Genomic DNA, 22242 nt, shown 5'->3' on the forward strand with positions numbered 1-22242 from the left:
AGAAATTTGGGTTTCGTAGATAATTATTAGAGATGAGTTATTTGATTTTAATTTGGACACATAAAATAAAATTTAATTTTATAAGGAGAATAAATAAATAAATTTAATTAATTTCAATATTATAGTAATAAATTGACTGACGTTATCAAAGAATAAAAAATATCAACAATTTATTTAATTTATTTTTATGTTTTGAAATTTAAAATTTTAATATTGAAAAAGAATTTTAGAACTTTCAATAAGAGGTAAATAAATACAATATGAAAAACAATTTAATGCATTAGTTTAATTTCTACCTCCTTTTTACTTTAATCTTTATTTTATTTTTTTGTATAAAGTTTTATCTTTAGCTTGGGATTGTGGATTTCCTTTCCTCTTATTTTCCGCTAAATTGGGTACTAGAAAATAGATAGCGTTTGTTACGATGAAAAGTAGTCATTTTCTTAGGAATTTAGTCTGTTTTATTTACTTTCCTTGAAATTTTGGGAATTTTTTTTTTACGTTTGGTAATGTTCTTCATTGTTCATACTATTTAATTTTCTTTATTACTTCAACAAATTCTTTGCAAGGAAGTTTTTTTCTCCGATTTTATTTGTTCCCTAATTACAACTTATTATTATTTTGAGTTGGTGGGTAAAATTATTTCATTTAAACTGTATAAGAAATGCGAGTTAGACGGTCTATGATTTAATTATTTGTAGTTTTACTTAAAGTAATACTTGGAATCAACAGTTTTTTTATATTTATACGAGTTGACCTTTAGTTAAAACAAAACATAATTTTAAATATATATTTTTTAAATTCCAAATATATATTATATACCTATTATTATATTTAGAAAATATATGGAAGAAAATTTAAAACAATTTTTATATTAAATTTTTTAAAAAAATCAAATAAATCCTAAAGACAAACTGTAAAACGACGCCGTATGGATCATCCTTTCAGCTTCATGGGATCTTTAAAACATCGAACTCGAAAGGATTTAAAGAAAGTTAAACCACTGAGTTTAGCTGTTGCCTTCAAGCTCCTTACCGGCACATCTTCTTGTTCAATTGCCGGCTGTCCATTTAGCTCAGAGACTCAGTGAGTCTAAGCAATCATAAAAAAAACCAAAAATGGTGGCCGAGTTGAAGTACGAGATCTCACAGAACGCTTACATAAAATTGGTTCTACATACTCTGAAGCACAAGACCACGGCGGTCAACGGCATCTTACTCGGCCGAGTCAACCCACAAAATGATAGCGTTGTTGAGATCACTGACTCAGTCCCTCTATTTCACTCTAATCTTGCCTTGTTACCTTCCCTCGAGATCGCCCTCATCATGGTACCAATGTTCTCTTCTTAGGGTTAATTATATTTATGTATTTCTTTTATTCTTTTAACAAGTTCTCCCTTGGAACACTTAGTTTTGAATACTCATAGGTTTATGGATGCTTAATTCTTGAGTTCTGATCTAAGATTCAATTAGGTTGTTAAAAACTGTTAATTATTTTCGTAAAGATTCAATTGGGTTTTGATCAAAGACTCTTTGAATTGGCTTTGAAATATGAAATTGATATATACATATATTATATATATTTAAGTGTTCTAATGGGTTGGTTTTGATCAGATAGAGGAGCATTATGGATCTAAGGGCTTGGGAATTGTGGGTTATTTCCATGCAAATGAGAGATTTGATGATGCAGAGCTAGGCATTGTTGCAAAGAATATAGGTGATCATATTTGCCGGTACTTCCCTCAAGCTGCCATTTTCTTGGTATGTATTTTGATTGTTCTGGTAATACCTTCTCTAATATATGTATATACATGGTTTTTCCTATTGGTTACGTCTCAAGTCTGTGATTTGTTTGTGATTTTTCTCATTTGTAGTTGGATAACAAAAAGCTTGAAGCTTTGCCCATGGGGAAAGACCAAAGCCCTGTGATGCAGGTGTGTGTTTACTTCTGATCTTTAAAGTTTTAATTATATCTTGCTTTCTTGGTTTTGATTGATTTCGGTGGAAGTGATGGGGGTAAATTCCACCTATGTTACTCGCTGTATGGTTAGCCTCGTTTATGTTTTTCTGTGTATTTGAAGGGTCCTTGAAGGGTTATGACCTGTGTCTTCGTGTCCATGTTTGAATAAGTGTCACACAGGTATTTTAAGAAAAATTAGAAGTCGGAGCAACAAAGGGTTTCACTCCCCGAGTGAATAGTAGGGAGAGACATTTAGGGGGAAAATGCTATATCTGGGTGCCATTAGTTCTATCTTAGAAGTTACTGTCATAGGAGTTAAAATCAGTGGCTTGAGTATGGATAAAGTTTTTTTGCTTTGTATATGCATATAAAGTTTTTTTTCAGCTTGCTTTCCAATGCTTTGAGTGGTCTAAGTCTTATTCGAAGTGCATCGACAATCTTGTGGTTTTGTATATTTGGTTTCTGTGTATCAGTGATTGTTTCTGTCTCATAGACATGTAGTTATATCAACTGTATAGGCTACAAACCCTGTTGCTATTCCAAATTCCTAGGTATGGAAGTTTCACATCTCTCTGAATTAGAATCGGGGTATCTGATTTATTTGTTTCATATGTGATACCCCTTCTCCATTTCTCAGTTTCTTGCTTTTGATGCTTTGAACTTCATTTAGCCCCTAGGATGCTTTGTACGTAAACGGTATTCATGAAGTATTCCCATTGCTCATCAATGAAACTGTTTTATTTTGCATTGAATATTTGTAGCGACTATCAGATTTTGTGCATAAGTTACAGGTAAAAGTATAATAGGGGCTCTTGTATCAGGAGTCAGATTGCATTTTACCCCATCTATTGCAAAATAGTCTCTGTACATTGGATCAAAGATCAAATTGGCCCTTTTGTTAAAATTTCATCCATTTCTATTATTAAAAATTGGTCCTTGTACACCAGCATGAGGTACACATGGCATGCTACATGTCACTGTCTGGTTATTCTGTTATCCACGCCAGTTTTTAATGGTATAAATGGATGAAAATTTTAACAGAAATGTCCATTTGCTCTTTGATATAACGTACAATGATTAATTTGTCCATTTTTTAAGTAGAGGGGAAAAAATGTAATCCGACTTCTAATACAAGAGCCTTCATGATACTTTTACCATTAGTTATAGCATATGGCTTCCAATAGCTACCTTTTTAGTCCGGTTATATCTTTTGAAATTTACTTCCGATGAAACTCTCTGGTCATTTTGAGGTGTTTTTCTTCGGATCGCTGATGTATTCATGGGCCGATAACTTTTACTAATGAGGATTTTTGTCTTGTCATACATTAGCTTTACATAAGGGATGCATCCAAGAATTGGAAACTGGCTGGACCGGATGGAGGCAGCCGATTTGTAATTAAGGAGCCAGCGGCTAATGCTGTTTTATCGGATTACATTTCATCTGAGAAATGGCAGGATGTTGTAGATTTCGATGACCACCTTGACGACATTAAGAAGTAATTTCTATGGTCTTCTCCTCTTACCTTATAATAGAGCTCGATTTTACATTTCATCTTTCTGATTGCAGGGACTGGCTTAACCCGGAACTCTTCAAATAAGATCCTTTGATTGGTAGCTTGAAGCAGACAATGAATTCGACAAACCAATGGAGATTTTGTTGTGATTATCGGTTATAAAGCTTGAGAAGATGCGGTCGATGTTTCTTAAGCAAAACACGAGCATTTTAAGACAATTGTTTTAGAACTTGTTAGTGGAATGCAAAGCCATTCTATGTTTTTAATTTACTGCAAGTCTTTTCGAATCTAGCGATTGAGGATATTAATGTATGATGAAATCATTGACCCTTTCATTTTAGGAAGGCTTAAAGTGTCAATTTCAAGCAGCCATGGATGGGCCTTTTCATGGCAACCAAACAAGGGTTCTTCATAGGGTGAGCATTCGATCGAGTCAAACCGAGTAAAAAAATTTTGAGTCGAGTCGAGTTAATGAATACTATTATTTATACTTAATGTTGTGTTTACATGGACTGATTATTTAATTAGTAGACAAGTACAAGATTATTTAACTACATAAACAATATAATGATTTTGTTTTTTTAACTTTGAATATTTGTCAAAATGATGTAGTTTTGTCTTTTTAACTTAATTGGTTTTGACTTTTAATTTTAGAAAAGGTAAATATTTATTAAAACAATGTAGTTTTGACTTTTTTTTATTTAGATTTTTGGATAATTTGAATTGTGTAATTCATATTCAAGTTGAACCGAAAAACTTGATTTTTTATTTGAGTTGATCTGAATAACTCAACTAACTCAAATGATTCGAACTATTTAATTCAAAGTTTTTCAAATTGAATCGAATTTTGTTCAGTTTTAATTCTTCGTATTAAAAAATATTGGTGTAATTGTGGCTCTAGCCCCTTTACTAAATTAGGGATTTAATCTCTTTGTATATTTGTTTTGAGTGAAACTGGGGGTATCTCAAGGCATATTGGACTTCGAGAGTAATCCCTGTTGGGTCGGGAGCATTCAAGGTGTGAAGCTCTCTCAACTAGCACATTTTCGAGGATTTGAATGTGTTCTCGAGCATATGGGTGAGGTTGCTTAGTGGTGTAAATGAGATATTTGTGTTTACAAATTATTCGAATTCGATTTCAAAAACATTTAAACTTGATTCGGTAATTATCAAGTTGAGTTCGAATAGTTCGAGTTATCGATTGAGTCGAATTTGAACATTGTAGTGCTCACAAATTATTCGAATTCGATTTCAAAAACATTTAAACTTGATTCGGTAATTATCAAGTTGAGTTCGAATAGTTCGAGTTATCGATTGAGTCGAATTTGAACATTGTAGTGCTTGATTCGACTGACTTCCTACTTTAATCTAAATTTTTATTTGAATATATGTTTATATTATGAAATACATTTTTACCCTTATTATATAGAAAAAACTTAAGCAGAGTTTGAATTTGTATACAAATGAGTTTAATCGAGCTTGACTATGAAAATTGATAATGAATTTTAATTAAGCTTGATTATGCCTTAAGTCAAGTTTGAGCCTTAAAATTGACATTCGATTGAGCTTGAGTTGAGTATTGAGCCTTGAATTAGTCGTCAGTGTTACGTCAGCATATTTTAACGATGTGCTAGGCACCAAGTAGATATAAATTGCCAAGTTTATGTACCTATGTATAGATTAACACAATACTAATAATAGAGTATCAAGTTAAATTAAAGTGGAGAATTTAAATTTTTATGATAGTAGAAGGACTAAAATAAAAATTAGACCAAAGAAATCCATGTTTAGCCATTATAAATCTCCATTCTTTTATTTTGACAAAGCGATCTATTTTTTTGGATTAAAGGAAGCTAAAATTTTAACCAATCGTTCTAAAACAACGAATTTGAGTGGCTAAATCTAATCAAATCGATGGCTTCAACCCAACTGAAGTGAAACCAGAGAGAATGCAAGTAGTCATGTCTTCTTCACTTCACTCACTTCCTTGGTCAGCACAAACCCTTGTCTCCAACTTCAATTCTCCATTAGAGCTGAAACAAGCTCATGCCCATCTCATCAAAACCAACACTCCACTCTCTCTCATCCCTCCCTCTCGAATCGCTTCCGTTTGTGCTTTGTCTCACCTCGATTTCTCTTACGCCCACCGACTTCTCGCCCATTTCCATCAACGCCAAATCGTCGTATGGAACTCTTGCTTGAAAACTTTAGCTGAAAGTGACTCCCCTTTTGATGCCATCCTTTTGTTTCGTCGTCTACGTGAATTCGATGTTGTTCCCGATAGTTTCACCTGCGCTTTCGTTCTCAAAGCTTGCACCGCTTTGTTGGATGATAAAAATGGTAAGATTATTCATGGGGTTGTTGAGAAATTTGGGTTTCAGTGGAACATGGTTTTGCAGAATATGATTTTGAATTTTTATGGATTGTGCGGAGAAATGAGTACGGCTCGGTTGGTGTTCGATAAAATGCCTCAACGAGATGTTGTCAGTTGGAACGTTATGATTACCCATTTGGTGAAAAGTGGAGATTTCGAGGGTGCTTATGGGTTCTTTTCGCGTATGCCTGAGAGAAATGTGAGGTCGTGGACTATGATGATTTCTGCGTGTGTTCACTGTGGGAAGCCCAAGGAAGGGGTTCAATTGTTTTTGGAGATGGAGAAGATTGGGGTGCAGGCTAATGAAGTCACTGTAGTGGCTGTTCTTTCAGCTTGTGCTGATTTGGGTGCACTTGAGTTGGGGATGAGAATCCATGAATACTCCAAAAGAAGTGGATTTGGAGGGAATGTAAGAGTTTTGAATACTTTGATTGATATGTATGTGAAATGTGGCTGCTTGGAGGAAGCTAGGAGGGTTTTCGAGGAGATGGAGAAACGAACGATCGTGTCGTGGTCAGCTATGATACAAGGGCTTGCAATCCATGGACATGCTCAGGAAGCTTTAAGGTTTTTCTCAATGATGATTGAGATGGGGATGATGCCTAATGGGGTAACCTTTATTGGACTCTTGCATGCGTGTAGTCACATGGGGTTGGTTGACGAAGGTCGTCGGTTCTTTTCCTGCATGACAAGAGACTACGGAATTATTCCTGAGATCGAGCATTATGGTTGCATGGTTGATCTTTATAGCCGAGCAGGGCTCCTTCAAGAAGCCCATGAGTTCATAATGAACATGCCTATAAAACCAAATGGAGTTGTATGGGGAGCTCTCCTTGGTGGATGCAAGGTTCATAAAAACATTGAACTAGCTGAGGAAGCTACTAGACATCTTGCTGAACTCGATCCTCTTAACGATGGATACTACATTGTTTTATCTAATATCTATGCTGAAGCCGAAAGATGGGAGGATGCATCAAGAGTAAGGAAGCTAATGAAAAACCGAGGCGTGAAGAAGAAACCAGGGTGTAGTTCTATCATGGTCGATGGGGTCATTCATGAATTTGTTGCTGGGGATGATTCGCATTCTCAAGCTAATGAAATATCTGATATGTGGGAAAAACTTCTGGATTACATGAAGTTAAGAGGATATAAACCGGACACATCGGTTGTCCTATTAGACGTAGAAGAGAAAGAGAAGGAGAAGTTTCTATATGGCCATAGCGAGAAATTAGCACTCTGTTTTGGACTGATAAACACGTCTCCTGGCTCGGTGATTAGGATAATGAAGAACCTCCGTGTTTGTGAAGACTGCCATGCAGCTTTCAAATTGATATCAGCAATTGTTAATAGGGAAATTGTTGTTCGTGACCGGAACCGGTTCCATTGTTTCAAAGATGGTGCTTGCTCTTGCCAGGATTTCTGGTAAGCTGTTGAAAATTATGTACTATGTAGCCATGCAAAATCTATTTTTCACACACACATATATACATATATAACATGATGATTTGGATAGAAGGATATCGAGTAACAATCTGATTTTTAGATTTCGGTCAGGTTTATTGCTGTTTTATATATATAGTCTTAGTATACGTTAAATATATAAATACGAAATATTTATTCGAAAATATATATATTTTAAATAATTGGTTGTGTTGAATAACATGATTGAATGATTATATTTTATTTTTAAATATAATTATAATAGAGTAAAAATTGATTTAAGGTGTCAAAAATTAGTGGTCACTTGTATGTGCTAGTATAAGTCAAAATAGATCCAAACCCCAAAACAAACCACAATTTGGTTGAAACAAAACATGGATTATTGATTCATGAATTTTATCATTGATGTACAGATATAATCAATGTTCTTTAATAAATTGGTCATAACTAATGTTAAAGCTCATTGATTGTTGAAATTATTTCCCTTATTAACAAATAACCCTAAAAGGAAGTGCATCCAATTATAATCAACAAACACACATTAGCGAGTTTAGTTAGACAATATTACATACGTACATGAATTGCATGCATAGTTTATACCCAATTATGCTATTCATTTAAATTTTTTAATTGATATTATAAAAATTTTAAGCTATCAAATACGACACCTATAGTCAACAAACTTACATATTAATGATTAAAGCACAAGATACACAAATATCAAATAATAGAGAAGAAAGAAAATCAAGTAGATCTCAAAAACTTGAAGGACAAAAAAAAAATTGAAATTCCCTCAACTAGTAGGATGAGTGATATGAGGGAAGCATCCACGAAGTCCCAAAAGTCTCAAGGTGATTTGAAGTTGTTTCAAACTTTAAAAAAGAACTCGTTTTTGACTTGAGAGACTCTAAATAAATTCCAATGATTTGGGCTACAAGGGTGTTTTAAGCCCAAAAATAAGAAGAAGAAGAAAAAAAAAAGGAGAATTAAGATCAATAATTGAAGCAAAGAAAAGACTAAGGGTGAGTTTGGATGGGCGGTGCGTTTACCTGCGGTTAGTGTAGAAACAGCAGTGGCAGTGAGATTAGATACTGTAGCGATATAGTAGCGTGAGACAAAAAGTAAACTAAACGCACCGCACCGCACCCAAACGCCCATCCAAACCCACCCTAAGAAAAGTGAAGAAAAAAAAGAAAAAAAAATCTATTTTGAGGCAAGAAGAATAATGGAATGCTTAAAGCCTTCAAGGAAAGAAACCAACTTTGGAAAATGCTTTCTTGATACTTAAGAACACGAAAATAGCAAGTATAATGATTAAAATGAAACGAAATAACAAGATAAATAAAGAAAACGAAAGTAAATGTGGAAGATGGAATAGTTAAATCGATGGAGATGAGTAGAATGATAAGTGTCCGATTGAACCATCTGAGAAAGATTTTCCAACAATGTAACACCTCAAAATGTATAGGAGTAGAAGTAATAATTAATTAAGGAATAACTTGGTCTTGATAGTTAAGTGCTAAAGATAATCTTTAGAGGTACCAAGTTTAAGCCATATTTTTATAATTTTCTTTTCCTTTTTTTTTACAGCAACATATGATCAAAATTAAACCAAGATATATATTAAATAGTGTAAAAACATACTAGGAGTGGGCAGTTCCTTGCTTCCAAGATTTAAGTCATGCTAAACACATCCCCCATTTCCAAACTCTTTTTTTTTTTAATTTTTCGACAAAAATGATATTTTACCATTCAACCCCCTCAAATTTCTGAACCTTAGGTGTTTAATATCTCTTCCAAATTTCACATTGATTTTATTTCCTCTTTAATCCTAAATATAAAATTTCCTCTCTTCTCTTTAAAACTCTTTTATTTTTTTTTATTTTACCCCCTTTCTTTCCATAACAATTTTACATTTGTGAATGACGCTATATACTGCAGAAGTCATACACCTAACGCACTAGCTTTCAGTTCCTTATCTATTTGAACATAGAATTTTACATACTCCAAAGAATACGAGTCACACATACATAGTCCGCCATTCACTCAGGATTTAGGTATGCCACAAAGATCTATTTTGCTTGGATCCAATCTTATATACTGTCAGTCCAGTCAGTCACATCTATGACTCTATCTTCTAGGAGCCATCTGCTCCAGTGCCCAAGATAAGGCATCTCCCCAATTGGAATTGATAGGCGACATATTCGTCTATCAATCGATTTGCTCATTTCCGATTAGACTAAGGACATGTTTAGGTTCATCTGCTAATACAAGTTGTCATTCCATATTACGATTCGACCACGTAATACCGCTTAGTATTAGTTTAAACATTAGACAACCAACGAGAAACATTTGCTTCCATTTTGCTTCGCATGCAAAAACCATGTGAGGACAATATACAAAGTATTAATGTAATTCATGAGTAATTTTATTAATCAATCTATTCGAAAAATTACAAGCGTACTTAGACGAAAATGCTACACTTAAAGCACTAGATCCAACATCTTCTCCATTCTCTTTTATTTTTATGTTCTATTGAATGTTGAGTATTTGGATAGGAGAGATTGCAAATAGAATGATCATAAACTAAAACCCTGGGAAGGTTAACAAGCGGAAATGGGAGTGATTAACTTCGGTTCGGGTTTTACATCTAGTTAGCTGGAATAGGTTAAGTGAAATAAACCATAGAATTGACGACTCTAGGAAGTAACTTAGGTAGATGAAACCGAAAGGATAATCTTCTTAACACCAATTTAATCTAACCCGGTTTAATTTACCAGGTTGAAAGATGAGTAAATTAAGTTGATCAATTAATCTGGTTATAAGCCAAAAGGTATTAATTAGGTTAATTATTACTTAATTAGTAAAAACCCTGAATCTAAAGTTAATCATGAACACGAATGCGAGTTACCCCTATGTCTGCTTTTATTGATTAATATTTTGGTATTTAGATTTAGATTTAGATTTTATTTTATTTTGCAAATTATGGAAGTAGTGTGTAAACTTGGTTTAAATAAGCCTCTCTTGGGTACGATCCTCAAAATACTTCCCAGTGTTTCATTGTATACTTTACCATATCACAATTTGACCTGTACACTTACAGATACCATATTTAATTCATATATTTAATTTGCATATTTCTAAGACCTCGACGCATGCACGCTGGGGTGCAATCAATAATCCTTAACCTTAAGACTCAAAACCAACTATATGAACATATCCAATCATAATTTCTAAACATTTGCATAAGATTATGTCATGTACAACTTAACCATTCGAAACATTTAACTGAAAGAACCTAGGTACATGCCACAAGACCAAAATGAAATGAACTATACAAACTTTATTTAGTCGAAGGTAACAGTCTAGATGCTAATTTCACTTCCCGAGGTTTTGAGAAATACCTGCACCTGCGCACAGAATAAATAACCATACGCTGAGCTCAGTGGTACTTTTATGATTCAAGATAATATAGCATAAAGTAACATTTATAACATGATATGATACTTATAATCTCAATGCCTACTAATACATATTCTATATTGTAACATAAGTATATAATCAATTATATATGAAGGTATACAATTATTAAGGCAAACTAATTCAATTATCTTGGCAAAAGAATGATCAAATCCAATTATATATACTGAAACCTATCTTAAACCCTTTAGCTATCAATACCAACTCACATTTTAAAACCTTCATAATCCATGCTTAGAGTTAGGGTCCATAACCCAATTAATTGGATTAGGTTGAATATGCTTAAACCCTAGAATAGACAACTCTAATAAGTAATTTAGGTAGATAAGACCGAAAGTATATTCTACTTAGAACCAATTTAGCTTAGCCCAGTTTCGTTCCATCGGGTCAAAAGATAATTGGACTAAGTCAATTAATTAATTTAGTTATAGGCCGAAAGGTTTAACTAAGTTAGTTCTTAATTAATTGGTAAAATTCTCGACTTTAGGTTAATCACAACCATGGGTATTAATCATCCTTCTGCTTGTTAAATTTGATTATTAATTTGGAATTTTCGTTATTTATGCAATTTAGTCTTTGTTCCTTCAAACTCTTACACTATGTTTGGTTGGGTGTATTGGATTAGCCAATACACCCCTAATCCGTGGGCCCCACTTAAGCCCCTCTTAAGCAGGTGTTTGGTTCAATGTATTGCCTAATACACCCCTAATACGTTACGCCCCTAATCCCCGAAATTCTCTGTTTTCTAATCCCTGGCTTCTCCTCAGTTTACATCCGTTTTATTTTTCACACCCTAATTTGCCCTCTGTTTCCTGGGTCTGTCTCTTTTTATCTCCTTCATTGCTTGCTTCGCCTTCGGCCAGTAGCCCCAATTTCTTGTCGAGCATGCCATAGAGAAAGGCAAGAAGAGGCTTTTAGCTTTTTCAGTCCACTCGAAAAACCCTAAACCCATCTGAGTTTCCCACCTCGCCGTGCGATCCATTTTCCCGCTCGCCGAGTTTCCCACTCGCCGTTAGCCGGCGATCCATTTTCCCGCCCCTCCACCAAATCAGGTACTTGAAGTTAGGAAATTAATGGCTTATATCCAGTATGGAAGACATGCCCTTCGGCAAATTATCAAAGAAACGAATGTCCAGCAAAGCCATGATCGTTTGATGCAACCTCTGTTCTATGCTTGTCAAGGAATTAGATACAGAAAGTTGGATGTGATTCTTGCGACGGTGAGTCATTTCGATCCAATAATCTTTTTCTTTTCTCAATTTTTTGTTGTTTCAGATTGCAAAATATCATTCACGTTTGCTTTTGCTTCCATTTTTTAGAGCATTGAGAAACTTGGCAAAGCTGGTGAGACTGTCAAAGTCGCTCCTGGTTATTTTCGCAATCATCTGATGCCGAAATTGCTTGCTGTTCCTAATATTGATAAGTTCGCTTATCTCATTAAGGAGCAGCGTAAGGTCGCTTTCTTCTCTCTTTTAGTTTGTGTTTGATGCTTGAAACATGTGTTCTTGCAATGCTGTTTGTTTATAAAAAGAAGTTTTTCAGTTGATATTAATCATAATCGTATTGTTAATTTACAAACAAATATGCATCAATTTGTTTTCCCTTAAACACACACATCTGTATGCATTACCTAAGTCTCTCATGAACCTTTTGTCATGACACGTTCAAGGAAAAACAAGCTTGACATAAAGGTAGAACGTTTTCAGTTTGTTGCTCGGATTATGGGGTAAGCTATGTTGGCTGGACTTGGGAGTGGATTTGGATATGTGAATGTGACCGATATGAGTATATGTTGCTTTTAAGGTTTTTTTCTTGTATTTGGAGGAGTATATCTCTATACTATGTCTGTATATGTATCAGACAAAAATATATTACGGAAATGAATAGTCCATCTAACATAGGGGGTGAGTGCTAGATACAATTAAGTGTTTGACACAAGTATACTTGTTTTTTCTAAGTTTTTCTGTATATTTAGAAGATCATACACATATTTATATCCGAATGTTTCTGACACAGGTTTTTTAGGAAAATGAAGAGTCTGAGTAACAGTGTTTTCATATTGCTGTTGGTTTTTGGTTAGATTTTGCTTGTTATGATATAAGTAATGCCTTTTCTTAGACATGTATTATCTGCTATTTCAGCCTTAAGGAGGAAACATGTCTCCAACTGCAAGTATATTAAATCTTGCGTTCTCTCTCACTCTCTCACTCTTATTGAGGATTCATATGTTGCGTATGGATATTAGATATTGATGAAGTAAAAATCCATTCCTTATTTCAGATGCACATTCTGCTTATGTAGTTTTGTCAAATTAAGTTACTGTTTTGAAAGTCTTTATTTGGTGGAGTCACTTCTGATATGTGGGATATTGTGCTTTTCATTTTCAGTTAAATGATAACTTACCAGTGGTATACTTCCTCATCAGATTTATCAACCGAAGGAAGAAGAGGTTCAAGTAGTTACAAAGAATGTGGAAGATAAGAGCAAAGTATATGAAAAGGCTGCATATCGTCTACTTAATGGCCGGCTGGTTAGTTCCCATCTATGAAGCCCTTAATTTCGTAAATGTTTTTTTCTGGTTTAAATGTCTGATACTTTATCTGCCTTCCTCCCAACACATGGAAATACACAAAAAACAGCCTCTCAACAATGTTTGTATGTGTGTGTTTTTAAAGGGTTTGGGGAAGCAAGGTCAAGGTGTGTGGGACTGAAACATTGGACCTGCCTCTTCTATGGTTAGGCTAACAATAGTGGAACTAGGCATATGTGGGATAACAATGGTGTCAAATTTTAAATTAAGACTTGTTTAAATTCTTTTTTGGTACAAGCAAAGCTTACATTACATTCTAAGTGGGAGGAGGATGGGGTTTCACAAGGTTCAAACCCTAGATAGCATGCCAACACTTGAACCCACATACAACAAGTTGCCACTAGACTAGTCATAATTGATTCAACTTGTTAGTGGTGAATCTTTTTCAAAAGTTTGTTGAAGCTTGAAAACAGTAATTGTATTTATGTCAGGCTCTTTGTGGTACGAGTGTGTAACTTGTATTGCATTTTATAGGTATTGAGGAGATCTATCAATGTTGAAAAGTTTCGTGCCCAATCGACCAAAGATGACCCAATTGAATTGCGCTCACCTGTGACAAAAGATGAAATTGTTGCTGAGGTATGGCCATGATATTTATTGATAGTAATAGTTTCTCTCACGTCACTACAATAGACAATCTCCTTGTGTTATATGCTATGTTATTCGGACTCTTATTTTTCTGAAGTATTTATGTTCGACGCGTATTTAGATATGTACATGGTTATATCCTCCAAATATGTGAGTAAACTTGGAGCAAATTGAATAAACCCATGTCAAACACTCGCTTCAAGTCCAAGTGACATAGCTTAATCATAAAACGTTTAAGATGTGGACTTGAAATGTTATGATTTTGTTATTTCCATTTACGCACTCGATTAATCTCCTCCTTTTATTCCATTTCAGGTTGGAAGGCAGCTTTGCGTTCAAATTGATCCTGAAAATCTGCACCTTCCAACACCTTTGGAAACATTTGGACTGTTTGATGTGCAATTGCGGATGCCAAAATCCATACCGCTCCCAGAAGGAAGGTATAATTGGACGCTTAAAGTTAAAATCCAAGGTAAATAAACGGACAAGAGGAAATAGGAGGTTGACTGAAAAGAGCTTTCAAGCTTGAGGAACCGTCTTCTTTTCGAATTAGCTTGAGAATGGAATGATAGGAATCAAATGTTGGATGATTATTGACCTTTGTTGTCTGATTATGCTATTTACCATCTGTTCCAACTCTTTGTTTTACCAAAAAAGAGTAATAATTTCAAATTTTTAACTAAATCACAATACCGAACTAAACGTGCGCGCGAGACGAATATTTAACGTCTCCAAATTCATCAAAATAACAACTTTTATATCTGCACTTTTTAAGTAGACATCCTTAAAAAGATTAATTGTTAGAATCAATTTTTGGGTAAAATCATTTTGAATTCAAGCTGAGTTTATTTGAATCACGGCTATTGTTATCGGGATTTATTCGATTCAACAAATTTACGTGTATAAAACTTCTACGTTCACTCTGCACCACTTGCATCTTATTATTATTTAGTACACTTACAGTCCAATTTCACAAACAAAGCTATATCGATTTTTTTTTATTTTAAAAAAAACATATGAATTAAGAAAACTTAATGATTTATTAACCCCAATATGAAATTAAAAAACTTCATTATTAACACACCAAATAAATAGTCTTGCATAAAACTTTATGTTACATCTGTATCTAAACTTGTATAATTATATAATGTGAAAATTTATTATAAATTATAAATTATATATTTTAATTAAAATATATTTAATAATAATTATGTTAAAATATGATTAAATTATTTATTACTGATAATAATAATCTTATTAAAATTTAAATAACAATAACAATAATCATTTACCAAAACAATTTTATGCTAAGGGTATTCTAGTCATTTTAGTTTTTTCCATTATGCTATTACACCTCTATTCCATTCAACCAAACACAAGATTACTATTACGCCTCTATTCCATTACATTCAACCAAACAGTGGATTAGCTATTACACCTCTAATCCAATACACCTCTAATCCCAATACACCTCTAATCCAATACAGCGAACCAAACGCACCCTTAATTTTAGTGTTAGTTGTACTATGACAAGTAGATTAGTAGCTATTTAGACCTAGTTTAGCATGTTAGGATTTATTGTTAATTTAGTTTAAATATACCTCCCTTGGGTATGTTCTTCAAAATACTTCCAAAGTGGTTCATTATAAAATTAACTATATTATAATTTGACCTGTACACTTACAGACACCACACAAATTTCATATTCTAAGGGTTGATTTGATTCACTCGAATTCAATCAAATCTTCAAATTCCAAGGATTGTTTTCCATAGTGAATCATAGTATCTTTATAATAACAACACATAAATAAGTCCAAAGATTTTCTTCATTAAATTGTCAATATAAAGAAGAGAAGTAATTAAACTACCTCAGTGGTAGTTTGCAGTTAGCACTGCCGAGTGCCACTCAGCCTCAATCTTCACATCTTGCCTCAACAAAACTAACTCTCAACTTCCCCTTCGCATACACAATAGCAAAACTACAATAACCATTCAAATTCTAACTTGATCTTTTTTTAAAGGGAAAGACCAACAGAAAATTAACATAAGCTTTACATAGGAAATTGGGCAAACAAACAAAACAAAATAATGCCTAAAATACAATGACAACTTGAAATTGATATGTTACGGTTTTTAAGTGTTAACTATTAAAACAATATGTTTAATTTAGAAAAAATAAACATTATATATAAGGTAGCTTGATCCATTACTTTTTAAGCATTAGAAAGTAAAGAATTCAATAAACATTTGTTACCCTTATTTCTTTGATATAAGAATTATTTCGAATGGAATTTCATGGAGTAATCTTTATTATTCTTTTTTCTCTTGTACTTGTACTTGAATCCGATGGGTTTCCAATGAATGATTTGGTAAACAAATTGCCAGGACAACCAGATGTTAATTTCAGGCAATTTGCTGGATATATTGATGTGGATGAAAATGTTGATGGTCGAAGTCTTTTTTACTATTTTGTTGAAGCTGAAAAAGATCTCATGACTCAACCCCTCACTGTTTGGCTGACTGGAGGTTAACTTCTTTGGTTTATTATTATTATTATTATGATTTCTTATGTTATTTGGATTTGTTGGTAGATGTCCTATAGCCAAGGGAAGTTAAGGCCTTGCCCTATTCATTAAATAGTACAATTGCATTTTTAATCCCTCCCAAAAAAATATAATTGAATTTAATCCCCTTTAGCCCTTTTATTAAATGAAGACATTTTTATTTTACTAAATACTTGTCGAATTAGACTATATTTGTAGCTTTATTTCTTAATCCTAGCCCACAAGTCTATTTGACTATTAATGTATAATAAAATCTTTTGTGTTATTCAGGGCCAGGATGCTCTTCAGTTGGAGATGGCTTTGCAAGTGTTGGTCCTTTCATTGTTACGAAAGATGTTCATGGTCTCCAGAAAAATTTATTTTCTTGGAACAAAGGTTGCCTAATTTCCCATGCATATTTTCTGTTGATAATTTTTGTGTGCGCATATATCATGTTTCATAGTTATTTTTGCCATATCCATAAAATGATATAGTATGTCTAGTTTTCATTGTGTTTAAATGCATTGTATCATGTTTCTTATATTGTTTTCGTATTTTTATATCTGTATAAAATTTTGTCTGATATTTGTTTTAGTGTCAAATCTGTTGTTCATCGACTCCCCTATTGGATCTGGATGGTCATATTCAAACACAAGTAGCGATTATGATAACGGAGATGATGCCACAAGTAAGATCAGAATATATATTCTTTATAATTAATTAAATTTATTTGGATATTATATATATTGAGATTTTTAAATTGTTTGTTTCGTACAGATACAATATTACTTACATTCATGCAAAAATGGTATGAAAAATATCCAGTCTTCAAGTCAAAAACTCTATATTTAGCTGGATCAAGTTATGCAGGTAACAATCATATTACATTGAAATATACTTAATCAATAACTAAATAAAATATAATGTGATCTCTAGCATAAAATTTTTGGTCTAATTATTTACCTATCAAGCTTTCAACATAATCTTTTTTTATTCAAACTTAAAAAATTAATCAGATTTCTTATTAAATTAATAGTTTTTAAAATAATTATTTAAATATTTTTATAATATATTGAGTTATATTTGTAAATTTAATTATTGAATAAAAATACAACAATCAAATGATCTTAACTTAATACCAATTATGGATAAGTCTATACGGAACTGTACAAATAATATAACATGTTCATTACTTTATTTGAATTTGTGAATTTTTATTTTCAGGACACTTCGTACCAAATCTTGCTAATGCTTTACTTGACGACAACAAGCAGTCCAAGCAATCCAAATTTAATCTCAAAGGATTGGCTGTAAGTAATATTATATATATATATATATATAAAAGGACTAGTTAAACATGTTGATGGTTAAAATAAATGTTATTTTAAAGATTTAATTGTGATGTATTTTTTTTAATTATAACTATTTTGAACAGTTGGGAAATCCAATGCTTCGCAACAAGTTAGACGATTTGGCAAAATTTGATTTATTTTTCTCTCGGGAGATGATAAACAACTCATTATATAACCAAATCAAGAAAGAATGCAATGTCATTGATGAAGATAATTACTTTTTTAACCTCAAAGTCGTTTGGAGTGCAACATGCAAAAACCTTATGGAACAGGCCATTTTGGTTGCTTTCAAGACTGATGCTAATAATTACTTCCCACTGAAGCTATTTGATATCTTTCGCGATCCTTGTGCTGAAAACGAACAAGATTTGAACTTAGGCAAACAGGTTTTCATTTATTTCTTCACATCCCTTTTCCTTTACGTACATTCGAAACTAGAGATAACAGAAATTCGTATAGAATCGAATAAATAAACTTTATATTTTGTCTAGGTTGTTAAACTTATCACAGAAGTAGACATGTGTAGTCCATTGAGGGCGCAATGTTACTTTAATCTTCCAGAAGTACAAAGGGCTTTCCACGGGAATCGAACCAAATTGTCATATAGATGGAAGGGTTGTTTCACGTAAGGTTTCCTCAACAATTTAAATAAATTGTACTCTTTTTTTGGTACATTCGTAAAATTACCTTTTAGAAATGATTTTAAATTCAATCTTTAAATGTTGTGTAACAAATTTTAACCCTAAAATTTTCATTATATGTCACTCTTATTTATTTAGAGCTAATTTTAAATACAACAAAGCTGATATGGATCTTGACATGCTTCCCGCGCTTAAAAAGCTTCTTCAACAATCTATTCCCATTACAATATTCAGGTTGGTATTATATCTGTATGTCAATATTTTTCTAATACTTTCCTAAAAAGAGTTAAATATTTTTCTTTAATTTATTTGTTATTGTATTTGATTATAATGTTATAGTGGAGATCAAGATGGTATAATACCAGCAGTGGGTACCTTGGATCATTTGAAGAAGTTAGCTGAGGAGTTAAATATTAAGTTAACAAAAGAAGAGACTTGGAGTTTTAGAAATCAGGTCTTATATTTATCCTTTCAATTTTATATATATCAGCTTCTTATTTATATTATGATTAGATGTATTTAATAAAATTAATGATAAATATTTAACAGGATGGAGGGTCGAAGTATGTATTTGGAGACTTACTAACATTCTTGACAGTGAAAGGAGGTAATCATCATGTTACAGCTTCTAGACCATCACAAGCTTTAGATATTTTCACAAATTTCGTAATTAATTGGATGCATTGAGGACTGGTGATGGAAGACGATGGAATGAATTGAGCACTCGATCATGATTCATGTTGAATTCATCATTCGCCACAATAAGACTTGTTATTGTAATAATTTATTGTGATATTCATATGAATTTATGATACATATATTTCACAAATTTTTATATTATGCAATAATATAATTAGCTATACGATTAAACATCTAACAAATATTTATTTTTTTTTTAAATTTCATTCATCAATATTTTTTCAAATTTCGTAAATGAAATTAACAAATAAAAAGAACTCTTAATACATAACAAATTTCGTATTAATCCATTCCATACGAAACATAGATTATTTAGTATTGATTTAAGATAAATTAAAAATAAAATAACGAGGGTTTTGAAATTAAAATTAAAATTATTAAAAGAAAGATTGCAAATAAAAATTGCGAAATCAATACCATGTTAAATCTCAATTTTGATTCATGAGTAGTTAGAACTAGTCTTAGCATTGCTTCTGGCATTGCTTATATATGCCTTCAAGTATCAATTTGGACTCGACATATTGTGAAATGTTATATGCTGAATGATTTAAAAATTAAATAAATTATTTGTAATGTTGATTAAAATATAAATTAAGTAGAAATCATTTGATTAAAAAATTACTTTTTAAAAAAGTAATAGAAAGTTAAACCAAGCAAAACGCGGTGATAAAAATGAAATATGCCCGATACCCAAAACCAAGTTAGTAGAAATTAGGTTAGTGAACCAAGAGAATAGTCACGCTATGTTTTTAATTAAATGTTGTAGAAATTGTGTAAAGTGATTAATTTGGTTTAATGGTTAATAGTTTTGTTTTTATGCTTGAGGTTTTATGTTCAAATCCATTTCTTGAATTTTATTTATTTTTGCTCTAACCTCTGACTTTAAATATCTAGTTTACCTATTATTTTTTCTCATTTATTGACAAGAATGAGTCTTTTGGTTCAATAGAAAGACTTTAGCTTACCCATAAGTCTGATGTTTGAATCCTATGGGTGTAAAGTAAAAATACTTTTGCTATTCTTTGTCTGTGCCGACCCATGTGGTCAGAATTTGTGTTAAATTCAAATTTTGAAAAATCTAATAGGTTAGGATTTGTTGGGTAGTTTTTTGTCAAAATAAACTCGAGAAGTGTGCTCTTAAATTTTCTCTCACTCCTACCGTTCCCTTTCCTCTCTTGCTCACGTCAATTTTTCTTTTCTTTTTCTTCCTTTCCCTTTCTTTTCGTATTTGATATGGTAAATTGTTGCACGTTATCATTCGTCGCCTTGTGCTTTTTGTTCGTTTTAGTCGAGCAAATTTGGGTGTTTTAGCATTGTGTTTACATAAACTTGTAAGTGCACTACTTCCTCTTCTTTGGGGTTATTTGTATGACTATTATTGTTTTAATTATTTAGGTTTCTAAAAGAAAGGTAGGAAAAGTGTGGCGGCCGATTAGTTATGCATTGAATGTAAATTCGTTGTTTCTGATTAGGCGGAGATCGGGAGGCGATTAACCCTCCAACGAGCTAAGGGTTTGTAAGGCTGTTGTTTCTTTCAAGGGTAACTGATTAATGCCCTATTTAAGGTCGAATCTCCGTGTTAAGGTCAAATAGTTAGCGTTTGCGATCGAAAAATGTTTGGATTTTTAGTATGTCGCTATTAATTCAGTTGCTTTAAATACTATTTTAGGGTTTGAAATTTTGTCGTTGTGTCGCTATTTAGAAATGATCAGGTGTGTACCTTCTGTCCTGAAAAGCAACGAATGGTGCGAAGCCGAAAATTATTTTGTTGACACCACATGATCGTGTGCCAGACAGTGTGAGCCGCACGACCAATATAATTAATTTGCCTTATTTGGTGGCTCAGCCACTTATATTTGTTTCTGGCGGGTTATTGCATTTTGATCTGGCAGCTAGTCTGCATATATCCTGTAAAGTGACATATGATCACTTAACGGTGTGTGGGGCTGGATGGGTATTTAATACCCATGGATGGTTGGAGATGGTATGTAGTAGATGGGGTAGGATCTAAATCTGTATCTGTTATGCATCTGAATCTATATTTGTTATGCACTTGTGTCTGTATTTGCTTCCTAAATCTATTAAAACATGTGTATCTGATTTATTGTTTGAACTAAGTTACACACTGAGCTCGTAAGCTCACTTTCTAATTGTTTGTTTTCAAGTAATCCTCAAACATAGGACGGATTGGTGCGACGGGAGCTCGATTATTTATATTTGCTTTGGATTCCTTTAACTTTACTCAGTTTAAATTGTTTTGTTACGTTGGACTGTTTTGGACTATTTTAATTCCGAATTTTTATATTCCTTTAAAAATTAAAGTGTTTTAATGTTTTGGATTATACCAATTCTCTCTACAACATGTTGGATTTCAAAACCAAATCACGTTTTTCCAAATTTCTATTTAATTAAGAAATTTTGTTGCAAAACTAAGTAATTTTATAAAAGTTCATCTGCAAAATTAATGAAACATTTAAGAGAGTTTTTCCTCAAACAAACTGGAATTTCATACCTCGCAAGCCAGCTCTATTTTCCTTACTATTCCAACATGGTTTTTGAATTTTTAAATGAATATGTAACATTTCCAAATCTGGTCATAACGTCTAGGTCAGGTTTGGAGTCTTACAGTAAATGCTCTCAGATATATTGTTTAACACAAAAATGAAGAACAAGGATGATTACAAATGAGGGGAGGGCTCTATTTATAGTTGAGCTCCCCAAATCCAACAGTACAGGTTGAATTATATCAATGACTGAGATTAGTGTCTATCTACAAGATGATAGTTTAAGGAATTTAAACTCTATACTTTTTTATCCTTTAGAATTTACAATATTTACCATGATAATTCTAGTTTAACTGAATCACTAAGACTTCAAGTAAATAAGCTTCTCCATGTGTTCCACAAATTAAGTGAGTTCAAATAAATCAAATAAGCCTTATTTAATCAATTGATCTCCATAAAATGCTTTGTGCACATTCCTCTCGAGCTTTGACCCACGGCTTGTAACACACACATTGCCAAAGGTCCTTGAGTTCTTCCCTTAGCTATGTTTGTGTTTAA

The 22242-nt window shown here is 32.7% G+C and overlaps 4 protein-coding genes and 1 long non-coding RNA gene across 5 annotated transcripts; all 5 read left to right on the plus strand.

Annotated features, from left to right (window-relative positions):
- The first annotated feature begins 957 nt into the window (after positions 1-957).
- Positions 958-3743, plus strand: LOC107922609 (ER membrane protein complex subunit 8/9 homolog). The gene is made up of 5 exons (XM_016852718.2): positions 958-1328; positions 1614-1760; positions 1874-1933; positions 3289-3455; positions 3527-3743. The coding sequence occupies exons 1-5, from the start codon at positions 1119-1121 to the stop codon at positions 3555-3557; spliced, it is 615 nt and encodes a 204-aa protein (XP_016708207.1). The 5' UTR covers positions 958-1118; the 3' UTR covers positions 3558-3743.
- A 1556-nt stretch (positions 3744-5299) lies between these two features.
- Positions 5300-7362, plus strand: LOC121217027 (pentatricopeptide repeat-containing protein At5g48910). The gene has a single exon (XM_041092572.1). It carries the CDS (start codon positions 5423-5425, stop codon positions 7271-7273), a length of 1851 nt encoding a protein of 616 aa, XP_040948506.1. The 5' UTR covers positions 5300-5422; the 3' UTR covers positions 7274-7362.
- Positions 7363-11677: 4315 nt separating this feature from the next.
- Positions 11678-14629, plus strand: LOC107925147 (50S ribosomal protein L9). The gene is made up of 5 exons (XM_016855729.2): positions 11678-11987; positions 12087-12221; positions 13193-13297; positions 13832-13936; positions 14261-14629. The coding sequence occupies exons 1-5, from the start codon at positions 11841-11843 to the stop codon at positions 14423-14425; spliced, it is 657 nt and encodes a 218-aa protein (XP_016711218.2). The 5' UTR covers positions 11678-11840; the 3' UTR covers positions 14426-14629.
- Positions 14630-16180: 1551 nt separating this feature from the next.
- Positions 16181-19295, plus strand: LOC107931105 (serine carboxypeptidase-like 44). The gene is made up of 10 exons (XM_041092573.1): positions 16181-16471; positions 16780-16884; positions 17084-17176; positions 17266-17358; positions 17713-17798; positions 17924-18226; positions 18332-18465; positions 18620-18715; positions 18821-18935; positions 19031-19295. The coding sequence occupies exons 1-10, from the start codon at positions 16231-16233 to the stop codon at positions 19166-19168; spliced, it is 1404 nt and encodes a 467-aa protein (XP_040948507.1). The 5' UTR covers positions 16181-16230; the 3' UTR covers positions 19169-19295.
- A 747-nt stretch (positions 19296-20042) lies between these two features.
- Positions 20043-21330, plus strand: LOC121217029 (uncharacterized). The gene is made up of 2 exons (XR_005913237.1): positions 20043-20511; positions 20653-21330. It is a non-coding gene; the product is annotated as an uncharacterized lncRNA (long non-coding RNA).
- Positions 21331-22242: the final 912 nt, after the last annotated feature.

Source organism: Gossypium hirsutum, chromosome D05 (genome assembly GCF_007990345.1).
Source record: "Gossypium hirsutum isolate 1008001.06 chromosome D05, Gossypium_hirsutum_v2.1, whole genome shotgun sequence".
Classification (NCBI taxonomy): Eukaryota; Viridiplantae; Streptophyta; class Magnoliopsida; order Malvales; family Malvaceae; genus Gossypium; species Gossypium hirsutum.

Bases quoted from the DNA above. Each gene is read 5' to 3' on its own strand.
- LOC107925147 (XM_016855729.2), top strand. From the start codon at position 11,841: ATGGCTTATATCCAGTATGGAAGACATGCCCTTCGGCAAATTATCAAA. The intron at 13,298-13,831 runs GTTAGTTCCCAT...TGCATTTTATAG, and splicing joins GTCTACTTAATGGCCGGCTG to GTATTGAGGAGATCTATCAA. The intron at 13,937-14,260 runs GTATGGCCATGA...ATTCCATTTCAG, and splicing joins AAGATGAAATTGTTGCTGAG to GTTGGAAGGCAGCTTTGCGT.
- LOC107922609 (XM_016852718.2), top strand. From the start codon at position 1,119: ATGGTGGCCGAGTTGAAGTACGAGATCTCACAGAACGCTTACATAAAA. The intron at 1,329-1,613 runs GTACCAATGTTC...GGTTTTGATCAG, and splicing joins TCGAGATCGCCCTCATCATG to ATAGAGGAGCATTATGGATC. The intron at 3,456-3,526 runs GTAATTTCTATG...TTCTGATTGCAG, and splicing joins CACCTTGACGACATTAAGAA to GGACTGGCTTAACCCGGAAC.
- LOC121217027 (XM_041092572.1), top strand. From the start codon at position 5,423: ATGCAAGTAGTCATGTCTTCTTCACTTCACTCACTTCCTTGGTCAGCA.
- LOC107931105 (XM_041092573.1), top strand. From the start codon at position 16,231: ATGGAATTTCATGGAGTAATCTTTATTATTCTTTTTTCTCTTGTACTT. The intron at 17,799-17,923 runs GTAAGTAATATT...TATTTTGAACAG, and splicing joins TTAATCTCAAAGGATTGGCT to TTGGGAAATCCAATGCTTCG. The intron at 18,227-18,331 runs GTTTTCATTTAT...TATTTTGTCTAG, and splicing joins ATTTGAACTTAGGCAAACAG to GTTGTTAAACTTATCACAGA.